This window comes from Rhagoletis pomonella, unplaced genomic scaffold, assembly GCF_013731165.1.
Source record: "Rhagoletis pomonella isolate Grant_MI unplaced genomic scaffold, Rhpom_1.0 Rhpom_scaffold_00001, whole genome shotgun sequence".
In the NCBI taxonomy this organism is placed as follows: domain Eukaryota; kingdom Metazoa; phylum Arthropoda; class Insecta; order Diptera; family Tephritidae; genus Rhagoletis; species Rhagoletis pomonella.
The window spans coordinates 13,188,498-13,200,313 of record NW_023458555.1 but is presented as its reverse complement, the minus strand read 5'-3'; the positions used below and the strand labels follow the sequence as shown (position 1 = coordinate 13,200,313).

The 11,816-nt window shown below is 35.2% G+C and overlaps 1 protein-coding gene across 4 annotated transcripts in view; it reads right to left on the bottom strand.

Annotated features, from left to right (window-relative positions):
• The window catches only part of LOC118739258 (amidophosphoribosyltransferase), a 13,225-nt gene that overhangs the window by 817 nt on the left and 592 nt on the right, over nucleotides 1–11,816 (bottom strand). Inside the window, exons 1-2 of one of the 4 annotated variants that reach the window (XM_036470511.1) lie at nucleotides 9,428–10,898; nucleotides 1,048–1,390 (exon numbers count right to left, since the gene is read on the bottom strand). In XM_036470511.1, coding sequence (XP_036326404.1) covers nucleotides 1,048–1,390; nucleotides 9,428–10,579 — 1,495 coding nt within the window. In that variant the 5' untranslated portion in view covers nucleotides 10,580–10,898. Of the gene's footprint in view, nucleotides 1–386; nucleotides 1,391–9,427; nucleotides 10,899–11,816 lie in introns of those variants that run through there. The other 3 variants (XM_036470503.1, XM_036470495.1, XM_036470486.1) reach the window with 3 other exon arrangements.

The window sequence follows — 11,816 nt, the reverse complement described above, 5'->3', positions numbered from 1 at the left end:
GCAGTTGGTTGGTTTCTGTTGGAGATTTTAAACGAACGCACCTAATATTAGAAGGTAATTTAAAAGGTCAAGTAAGTGATGCTTCTATCCAAGTAGACTATTTTTGTTGACTTCTTAATCTCAATTGCTTTAAAATACCGTTAAATTTATTTCGTTATCCCCCGTTCTCGAGCTATTTGATTTTGTCCCTTTTCCCAAAATAGAACACTGTGCACCCGATTTATGAAGTTCCATCTTGCGCGAACTTAGACAGCCTTAATTGTTAAATTTTGTTACGATATTCTTTTCTGGTTGTGGTTATAATAACACGTATATATATATACAAACATATATAAATACACATTGTTTTTGTTTATGTTTTTTTTTATTATTGGACAGAGATTTTCAAGTGCTTAAAATATACAAAAAATGAATAGTGCAATTCAACCCATGCGCGTGGTTGTTCTTAATTTGTTAGTGTCGATATTTACACAGGCACATATTGAATAAATATTTTATTAAATCGGGAATGTCCCGTTATGCAATCAATGCTTAGATAACTAAATGGAATAGCCTTTTCTTTTGTACCTTCAAGTATAGTAGTTATACAAAATGAAGTATTATTAAATTATAGAAATGTCTCCATGTCTAATAAATAAGGTGAATATAATTTTGAAATGTTGAAATATGCAACGAAAGATTCAACGCCCAAAAAGACCGTAAAAATAGAGAGACAGACGCCTGCAATGAGCTAGTGAATCTTTACTGCTTTCTTTCAGCAATTCCAAAAATAAAGTATACACTATTCTACATTTGTGACCTTTCTTATACTATATATGTATATATGTATATATATTTAAAAAGACATATTATTTTGCCTCCCTTGCTCTCTTTCGGCTCCCATGCATCGATCGCTTTACCAACTCAAATCCTCTGGCAACCCGCCCGGATACACGCCAGTCAAGCAGGCTGTACAATGTCCGCTCCTTTGCGGATTCGACGCCTTCTTATTCATTTCCACAGCCTTCACCAACCCCTCAACGCTCAAGTATTCCAAACTATCAGCGCCTACATGGCGTGCCAATTGTTCTGCATTCAATTTGTTGGCGATTAGCTCCTCACGCGTCGGAATATTGATGCCCATGTAGCAGGGATACTGCAGCGGCGGACTGGCTATGCGAATGTGCACTTCTGCGGCACCAGCATCACGCAACAACTTGATTATCGGTCCGATGGTATTGCCGCGTACGATTGAATCGTCGATCAGCACAAGTCGCTTGCCGGCCACATTCTCGGAGAGCGCACCAAATTTCTTAGCAACGCCTAGTTTACGTAAACGCGTCGATGGTTGAATGAAAGTACGTCCCACATAACGATTCTTGCAGAGCACCTCAGCGAACGGCAGACCGGACTGGGGGAGAAAAAAAGGATGTGATTAGTTTTTAAATAAAAAAAAAAAATTTCGATTGTGTACAAAAAAGTGTTAAGAACAAAAATGGTGAATAGAGATAAGGATTTATATTTGCAGGATAAGAGGAGCCATCAAGCTACATGACTGTCTTCAGATCTCCCGCTAAATACGTACCGCTTCCGAAGAAGCGGCCGGATTTCAGCGAACCCAAATGAACAACGAAGAATATCATACCGCTGCAGAGAAGAAAGATGCCACTGCCGGGCCACGTTGCTATCTGGACCAACGTGAGCTATGTGGTATTGGTATAGAGAGCTGAAGTAGGAGCGAGATGTATTTTCGGTAATAGAAATAGAAGAGTCTGAAATACGCGAAGAGCTTGAGACGATCGATCCAAAGGTTTTAGAAGCTTTCTTCGGCAAAAATAAAAATTTTGACCCGGAGGCACATTTTCAGAGCGTGTTGGAACTACGGAGGGAAATTTCTGCGAGATGGCCCTTCTAAGCAACAATCGCCTGGTGTGAACGGCTTTCAACTAATCGCTTACAATGAAGTTGGGGGCAACCCACTTTTGATTCAACTAATCGCCTCTGAAATTTCCTGTAAAGTCGCCTTATGTAAGCACCGTATAAGGTTTTATCTAGCGTATTGTGTGAAAGGCTGAAGGCTTCAGTCAACGAATTGATTATTTGTGTGGTTTAATGCCTGATAAATCACCATAGACCAGGTATTTACCGTACTCCAAAACTTTAAAAGGATACGTGAGAAGAGGACCAGCTCTGACCATCTCTTTATTGATTTTAAAGACGTTTTCGAACACGGTGACTCTATATCGTGCGACGTATTTAATCTGATACTGGAGATGATAATAGGAGCTACAGAACTGAATTGCGCAAGTACATTTTTTTACAAGAGCGTACAATTGTTAAAACGAAGCGTTTGTACTGGCTTTTATAAGTTCGATATGGAAGCAAAGCGAATGGATCTAGGGGTAAGGTAGTAAGGGGTACTTTTGACTGAGTAGGTAGAAGTAAAGTTTACTCTCGTCGTCCTACACGTTATAAGTCACTCATCATGCCCGTGCTGGTATATTGGGAGACGGTAGGCCCTTCAAGTATTAAAGAGAAAGATCTGACGGAAAGAAAATAAACGACTGACGTGCTTTATTAGCACCGGAAACAACTGCATAGTCCCTATAAGATATTTTTATAAATTTCACAAAATATGGTTTTAATGTTATCATGAAAAAATCGCCTGTAGTAAATATAATCAGGTTACAGCATATTTATGATGGTTCGGTACTACATCCCTCGTTCCTCCATTAAATGATGTTTCCTTCGCCAGGGCACTCGGTTTTATAAATCCCCTTGTCCTCTTTGCCAGACGATACAGAGATGCATAAAAAAACATGAATAAAAATAATGAACTGAAAGAAGCATTCTGCTCCTTTGGATGGACAGCTTACAATCCGTTAATTTTCACTTAGACGGTAAGTGCTCTGAGAGTGGCAGAATATCGAAGTTTCGAAATGCCTCGAAAAATCCAACTATATATGTGTTTGATTAAATTTTGAAAATAAAAATAATACGTTTAAAGGTTTTTTTTTCTGGGAAAAATTCCACAAGTTTTATTCAAAAATGATAGTTGGACGATCGATTTTTATACGCTTTGTTTTTATATTTTAATAATTTTTCCTAGTCCTTGCATGATTTTATGCATTTTATTGATTGAAAGGAGATTGGTATAAAAGTAACATATGTCTGCGAAATTTTACTTTATTTTAGAATTATTAACAATTTTTATGAAAAGCCAAAACTAAGTTAAACTGAAACTAAAATTAAAATTAAATTAAAATTAAACTTTTACTTGTTTTTGTTATTTTTATGGCCTTATAACAATTATATTCAACAATTTTTATGAGCTTGAGGCCGTTTTTTTGTGAAAACTTATTGTGGAAAAGCAACAATAATTTGAAAAAATGGTAGAAGTGATAGCTATTTCGGAAATCACCGGTAATATGCGGTAGCACTAAGAAAATTAAAAAAGTATTTTTCCAGGAAAATTTATGTGATGGAATTTTTTTATAATTTTTCACGTAGCTTAGTACCTAATACCTACCCAAATAGCTCACTAGTTTTTTAGGATTAAAACCATCGCAGCCTGTTTAATTAGAGATGACATGCATATTTTATATTTTTTTTAATTTTCATGAATAAAACAAAAATTAATAAATTTAAATTTAATTTTTACTTAAAAAACGCCGGTTTCAAGTGTAAATAAACTCTGAGTAAATCACGAAAAGTTTACGTGCATTTTTTAATTAATTTTTTTGTATCTTACTGCCGATTGCCTATTCAAATGCTAATATGATTGATATTATCGGATTGTATGGCTAAAGGGCAGGAGCCGTTTTGACAAATACAACCGAATTTTGTTGAAATCGGATAACATTTACAATTTCCGCCCATGGCACAAGGGCGCGGCACTTTGCCAATCTATGCCATTTTTCATCTTTTTTAAATTTTAAGCAAGCGAACTGCGTGTACTGAAAAGTTCAGCCAAATCGAAATGAGTTAACGTTTTGCCACATATTATACATAAAAATTTATGCGGATCGAAAATTAGCGCTTTCCGAATAAAAATATAAATCAAAAATTTTATCTTATAAATTATTCTGAGAAGATTCGAATTTTTCAAATACTGCACCGCCAGGCTAATATATAAATTTTTTAAGAAGTGGGGGGAAGTAAAACCTTAATAAAACAAGTAATTTTTAAGCAAAAAACAAAACCGACTTCAATTCTCATATAAAAATTTAGGAGTACCGTTAATTTTTTCATGATCCAATGATCGGATCTTAACCAGATTAGTATGGGACCACCTTTCCGATGTAAAAAGAATTATCGAAATCTGTTGACGTGGTCCAAAGTTATGTGGTAACATACATGGAAAAAAAAATATTCCGACGAACTGATAACTTCCTCCTTTTTTGGAAGTCGGTTAAAAAGAAAAAAAAATGAGAAGCAGAGAAGAAGTTCATTAAATATTTTCCTTGTATATACTAATTCTAATTCTATTTTCCCTAACTAATTGTATATAAATATGTATGTTCATATGTGTGTGTGTATGCACATGTTGGTTTGGTATGTATGTATACTAAATATTTACAAACCAACGCTTTGGGCCAACTTTGGGCTTAGCATAATTTTAATGCTTGCATTTGCGTCGGCTATACGTATACACACATGTAAAGAATATCAATGCATTTTCTAATGCATACACATATGGATGTATGCATTTCTATGCGCGAACATTTGTTTAGAAGAGGTCAACGCATTGATATCTTATTGCAGTTGTGTACAAAATATTGACAGTGAAATCTGTTACAATTAATGGGTTTTTGTTAATTTCTCATGTTTATGCACTTTACTCATCTTCTATTCTAAAGTGGGCTGTATTTTCTGTGTGTCAATAAATATTATTGTACGTACATATGTATGCACACATGTTCAAAGATATTTGAATAGCATTATTGATGGGCTTTTTCTTTAAAGTTTATATTTTTATTACACCGGTCAACATTGCTTTTGGTGCAGAGCAGCTGCATGTCTGTTCCGACCTTGAGCCTTATACTGATTACATAAATAGACCCAAATTGTATTTACTAAATGCAGTTTTTGAAATATCGCCACATACGGGTTTTTGATTAGAGAAAAAAAGGTCGGTTATTAAAATTTATAATGTCTAGAGAATTCGTTAGCCGATCAAAACAAATAATATCCATATTTTAAATGATAGTTAATTAAATTTTTAATTAAAATTAAACGTTTTCGAGAAATATACAAAGATTAAAAAAAAAATTTTTTTTTTTGCGAAAAATTTGAAAATTTCGTGTGCGCAATTCTAAGTCTTATCGGTACGTTCCATATATAAATTGACTTTAATATAATGGCTTCATCGCATAGAAGTTCTTTTAATGAACCAAATGTATTTTGTTAAATTTGTGGTAAATTCACGTTTAAATGGTTAATATGTATCCCAAACTGTCTGTAAACTGTGCTGTGAAGACTTGATACAGTGGGCCAGTAGTCAAAGAAACTGTAAGAGGTTCGGAGTGACTATGCGATGGAAAGAACAGAAAAATATTTTTAACGATTACTACTCCTGCAGCGGTAAGTAAGTGGCTAGAAGACTCTTACCACATTCAGGGGTAAGTGCCTATTCCAACAGTTTGATCCATCCGTGACCCGGCATCCGAAGAAATCTTCAAAGAAGTGAACAGTGACAGTAATTCCGAAGGAATAATATCTATAATCCCAAAACTATTTCTTATGAAAAAAGGACCAGGAGAAATATTTCCAACAGTACCCAGCCACCCTAATGTATGTGAAAAATTAAAGTCCGAATTTTAATGCTCTCACGGAAATCGCTGGGACGGAAGAAGTGCTTCTTAAATGTATGCAATACGTACACGTGTAACAAAAACGTGTAAATAAAAGGTTAAAATGCAGCCTAACACTTAGATAAAGGCCAATACAAGAATGAAAGTGAAGGTGAGTACGTACATATGTAGATGAAGAAAAGGATAAAGGCAAAGGTAAAAATAAAAAGAAAAACAAAGAAGCGCAAAGATAAAGGCAAAATTTCGGGATACTCGGGACTAATCAGGATTTTCAAGAGTATTTTGAGATTCTCGGGACTATTTCGAGAGTATTTCGGAATTTTCGTTATATTTATCGATCTTGCTATCGATATTGTTTTCGATATACTTATCGATATTGTTATGGACATAATAATCGATTTTGTTATCGATATTTGTATCGATTTTGTTTTTTGTTTTCGATATTTTTATCGATATTAGAACGAAAAGGATAGAGGTAGGGATAAAATATAACCATAAACATATAAAATTATATTAACTAGCCTGTCCTTTTATTCACAATTTTGAGCCAATGAAATGCATATGTATATATGTAGGGACGTGAACTGGATGAAAAATTTTGTCGGTTCGGTTCAGCGGTTCGAACCGTTTTTGCACTTTTGAATTGGCTTGACAAAGCGGTTTTTTTATCTTTGAACCGGGGTTTTGGTGTAAAGAGTGAAGTGCAACATAACGCAAGGTTAAATTTCAAGTGTCTGTCAAATGAGATTAGGTTGCCTTTACATTGGTAAACAAACATGGTATGTGTTACCATATTTAACAAAAAGAAAAAAGCGGGTAAATTTATCTATTGAAACTTGGATGAAACGAACCTTTAAATCTTTATGAAAAGTTGTTCGGTTTTCGGTTCGGTTCAAACATTTGTCGAAAATTTCGGTTCGATTAATGGTTCAGTTAATTAATAGAAAAAACGGTTTTCCGGTTCAAAACCGGTTCACGTCCATGTAGTTTGGTTATGTGACAAACTAGATACATTAGTATGTAGTGTAAGTTTCACTTCGCCAGTGTGACACAGACGCACTAACTATATTTTTAATACAAACGATTTTTTATGGATCCCCCATTTGAATTCTTTGGGGTTTTTGGGACACCTGTCAAAAAAAGGTGCTACTAAAAAATTGTTAAATAAACCATTGAAAGAGAGTTTTTCGACCGAAAAATATTGTTTTTCAAGAATTCTATACCATTTCTACGAATAATTATTTTTTCCCCATATATTTAAAATACATGGAAACAAAATAAAATAAAAAAAAACAGCGGTATATTTTTTTGGTATAGAACATCCCGACTTTACTTTTTTCGACCAACCTAGTGCTCAGTCATCAATGACCAATTAGCTAGGATCATCGAGTATTCATATACATACATACACCAAAGGAGCACTCATAGAACAATGAAGCGAACAAAAGCAGTTCTACTGGGTTGATTTAATAGCACGTGTATTTAAACACCAAAGAATCGTTATCGCGCAATCACTATGGCCAAAATTTGTAAAGCAAAGAACTAGTCGTTTTTAGAGATAACAAAAAATAAAACATGCATACATACGTACATATGTATGTATGTACATATATGTTTTGTATAATTGGCAAAATTATGCATCAAGGCTACTACTGAATCCATCGCAACTATGTATTCGGTTTCAGTGATAGCATTTTCGTAAATTTCACGGAAATTTACAGCCTTAAATAATATCTACCTCGAACGATAGGCCGCATGAACGAGTCTTTTGCAGAGGAGTGCTTAACAAATTAGTCCAGCGGCATCATTTAAGCCGGTTTGAGCAAGACGAAGACGAGCGTTGGAGTAATAAAATTGCAATCAGAGAAGATGTCGTCTCGGATGCAACATTCGAGAAACATAACAAAGCTGTTAAGCTATGATGTATTCAACAATAGATCCCAATAGCCCCCATAGAAAGCATGAAATTGATAATTTAAAAAAAAAAATATTGCAGCTTAATTCTTTAGTTTTTACTAAACTAAAAAAAACAGTTCTTAGTTTTTTTCACAACTTTGAAGATAAGACACTTAGAGCACGCAAATAAGCGTCTTGTGTAGAGGATTATATAAAATTAAAATTTGGTTTTTTATTATTATTGTTAGGGATGGTAATCATTGGAAGTAAAATAATTTAAAACAACGTTTAATCATTATTTTATAATTTTTTATATTTTTTTTCTCTCAAAAGTAATAATTATTATTGATTTTTATTTTTTAGCTCAACAGAAATGATTATTATTTGATTTTTATTTTTTCGATAACAGAAATAGTAATTATTATTGAGTCTTATTTTTTCGCTTAAAAATAATGATTATTTATAAAATTGAAAAGGCCATACAGACTGAAATTTCGATCTGAAAATTTTGGGACTTAATCCTTTTACTAGAGTGTCGCTACTTCTGAAAAGGATACATCGAAAATCACGCTGGTATAGCCTTTTAATTTTTTGAAGGATCATTATTCTGAAAAAATAAAACTCAATAATAATTATTATCTTTGAGCGAAAAAAAAATTATAATATAATCATTATTGTTGATCGAAAAAATTAAAATCAAGTAATAATAATTACCTTTGAGCGAAAAATTTAAATTCAAATATTAGTTATTATTTTTAATTTTTATTGGTTAAACTCGAAAAATAAAAATCATTGTAAAATACACAAATACGTGAGTTTAGTCAAAATTGTGTTACGACGATTACAAATTGTTGTGTTTTTTGGTTGAAATAAAAAAAAAATAATAATGACAATTTTCCGTCCCTGTATTAAACAATAACAACAAACACAATAACCACACGATCAGGTCCGAATAGTAGCAGAATAGTTGCGCTTGATTGACATTTTAAAAAGTGGAAAAGCAACAACAGTTTACGTTTCGAACTTAGCTCTGTGGGTTGACCACTGGCGTTATAATCCAAAGTCGCTGGTTCATATCCCAATGACCGCGATACAAGAGGTCAGATGAGGAGATTTGGTGATCTCCGAAAAGCAGCTATAACTTTACCATCTATAAACTATTGTTGTTTTTTCCACAATAATTTTTCATAAAAAACGGTCTCGAGCTCAATAAAATAAATTTTTAAAAAGTAAAATTATTATTTACAAATAATATTAGAACACAAAAAATATTATTAATTTAAGCATATCAGGTATGCGTAGAAATTTGTTAAATGACCGAGGATATTTGTTGGTGTTGGTTGATTTTTCCGACAGGGAGATAAACACTATGATAATTATTTTGATTTGCTTTTAATTTTTTTTTTAACCAAGTTATTAGTTTCATTTACTTTTAATTAATTATTTTTTTCAACCAAGTTATTAATTGTTTAAACTAACTAAATTTTTACTAAAATAGAAAAACAAAATAATATCGAAACTTAACTATTTAATAATGCCCCTTATCGTGAGTTTCGCCCAAATTTTTTTTAATTTTTCATTCAACCGTAGTGAACAAACTGAAGCGAAAAGTAAAAAGTGGACAATTTCGGACGAAAATTTAACTCATGATAAGGCTGAATATAAGTTTAATAAAAAACTACAGGCGCCCACAATTTTAGTACAACACATACACTCACACATATCCATTCAACACTCACCTCCCTCGCATAGCCATGCGCCGCCGCTGTACCCGATTCCGGCACTGAGCTTACTATATCAGCATCGATAAGCGCCTCGCGTGCCAATTGCCTGCCGCACTGCATGCGCACCGAATACACCATCTGCCCCTCGAAGATCGAATCGCCTCGCGCAAAGTAAACATATTCGAAAATACAGAACGCTGTGCGCTTGTAATCGGGCAGACGAACAATGTCAATGGTGCGAAAGCCATTACGCGTCAATTCCACAATTTCACCCGGTTCCACTTCGCGTACATACCGCGCCCCAATCGATAAGAAGCCACAACTCTCACTCGACACCACCCAACCATCGGCGGACGCATCCTCGACCTTGGCATTCGAGTCGCCATAGATGGGCATGATTTTGCCAAGGCAAAGCGGCCGATTGCCGTATGGGTCACGCGCCGCATAAATCTTATCTTTGAACATCATCACAAGTGAGTATGAGAGTGGCGCCAATTGCATAAAATGACGTATGCGCGCCGGCCAGTCTGGTCCCTCCAACTCGGAGACACCTTCGGGGCACAAGCATAGCGATTGTCCGATCAATTCGCTATCACTGTGAGTGGATAGGCCGACGCCGCGGCTAAGTAAATCACGTCGTAGCGATTCAGAGTTAACTAGCTCGCCATTATGCGCCACCGCAATGGCGCCGTGTAGTGTGTGTACAACAAAAGGTTGACAATTGACAACCTCCGAGGCGGCCGAGGTGGAGTAGCGTGTATGGCCGATGCCGAGATTGCCCTTGAGTTTCTTCATAGACTCGTCATTGAACAGCGTACTAATCATGCCCATACCCTTGTGTGTATTAAAATTCTTGGAGCATTTGCCCTCGCTTGTCACAATGCCAGCCGATTCTTGGCCACGATGTTGTAACGCCACCAAACCCAAACAAATCACGTGTGCCACATCAATTTGTGTTGGCCAATCGCCACAGGCAATGGCACCGAAAACTCCACATTCATGTGTCAAACCAGTTGCTGGCTCTGCAGCGTCCAATGCATTTGTCGCCGTCTGTTCTTGCTCCACCTTTGTCAAACCCACTGCCAAAACGCCGCCGTCCACCTCCGCTGATTGCAAATCCACAGCGCATCCACCTGCCGCGCCTCCACCGTTCTCAGCTGTTGCCATGTTCAATGTCCACTACCACTACTAGTTCAACTCGGCTCTGTACCTGTTGATAGTAGATAGTTGATTCTTAATTTATTGTATAAACGCGCTCGCGCTAGTTAGCCTTGACGCACTGCCTACGGTTTCCGGTTTGTAACCTCTTGTTTAGTTAGGTCAACCATGCGTTACGCGAACGTTTTGCGAATTGGCAAATGTGTGTTTCATTCAGCGTAGCTGCCGTACAAGAAATACCATGTGCGTATTGGTTAGGCGTCGAAGTGCGCACCCAACGCGATCGTTTACTTTATGCCGCGGCGAATCGTTTTGGACTGATTTGTGGATGTGGACGAGTAGAATTGGAAGCAAGCGCAAAGCAGAGTTCGATCGTATTCCAGCGAGAATACAACGAGATGATCGCCTCAGGCGCTCTCGCGCGCCATTCAGAGTTGATACATTGTGGCGCGATTGTTAACTCGTGGATGTGGTGGTTTGTTTGTGTGGCGGGTCGTTAATACCCACATGAGAAGTGCCTACATAAAAACGAGTAAATCAGAAAAATTTCTGTGTACAATATATATATGTATATGAGATAATGGGGTTCTATTGGACTGTATCACTTTAAAAGCAGATTAAAAAAAGTTCGCATATACCCCTGAGGTTAAAGTAGATTTGAAAGACAATTAAAAAAAAATTCCAAAATTGTTTTATACATAGTTTTGCTGGAATAACCAAAAAGCTTTCGTTGAAAAATTTTAATGATTTCTGGTCAGTTTTAATTTACTGGGATTAGAGTGTTAGGAGCTGAGTTCAGTTGGCGAGTACTAGAACGGGGTACTTGAAGTCAATGAACTTTAGGAAAGAAGATTTTCTCTTCGAGACAATTTATTTTCTTATTTTTTTTTTTTAATTTTAAACTTTTTGGTAAAATTTTTTCGAATTTTTAAGGATGCAGTTTTATAGTCCATTAAATTTTAGTATAATAAAGCGCAAGTTTTAAGTAGCTTTGGCTTTATAAAGTTTTACATACATATTTTTGTTTTAATTTTTTAATAAACAAGACTAAAAATATTTATAGAAATAAGAAAGTCCCTTAAAAAAAATCCTCGATTCCCTTCAACTCAAACTAGAAAGCGCGAAATTCAGTCGTCATTCTTCAAAGATTCAATTAATTTAGAAGTTTTATTTAAAAAGTTAGAAAAATACCAATTTGTGATTTCTATAATAAAATCATTAAAATCAGAAATGACAATCTTTTTTT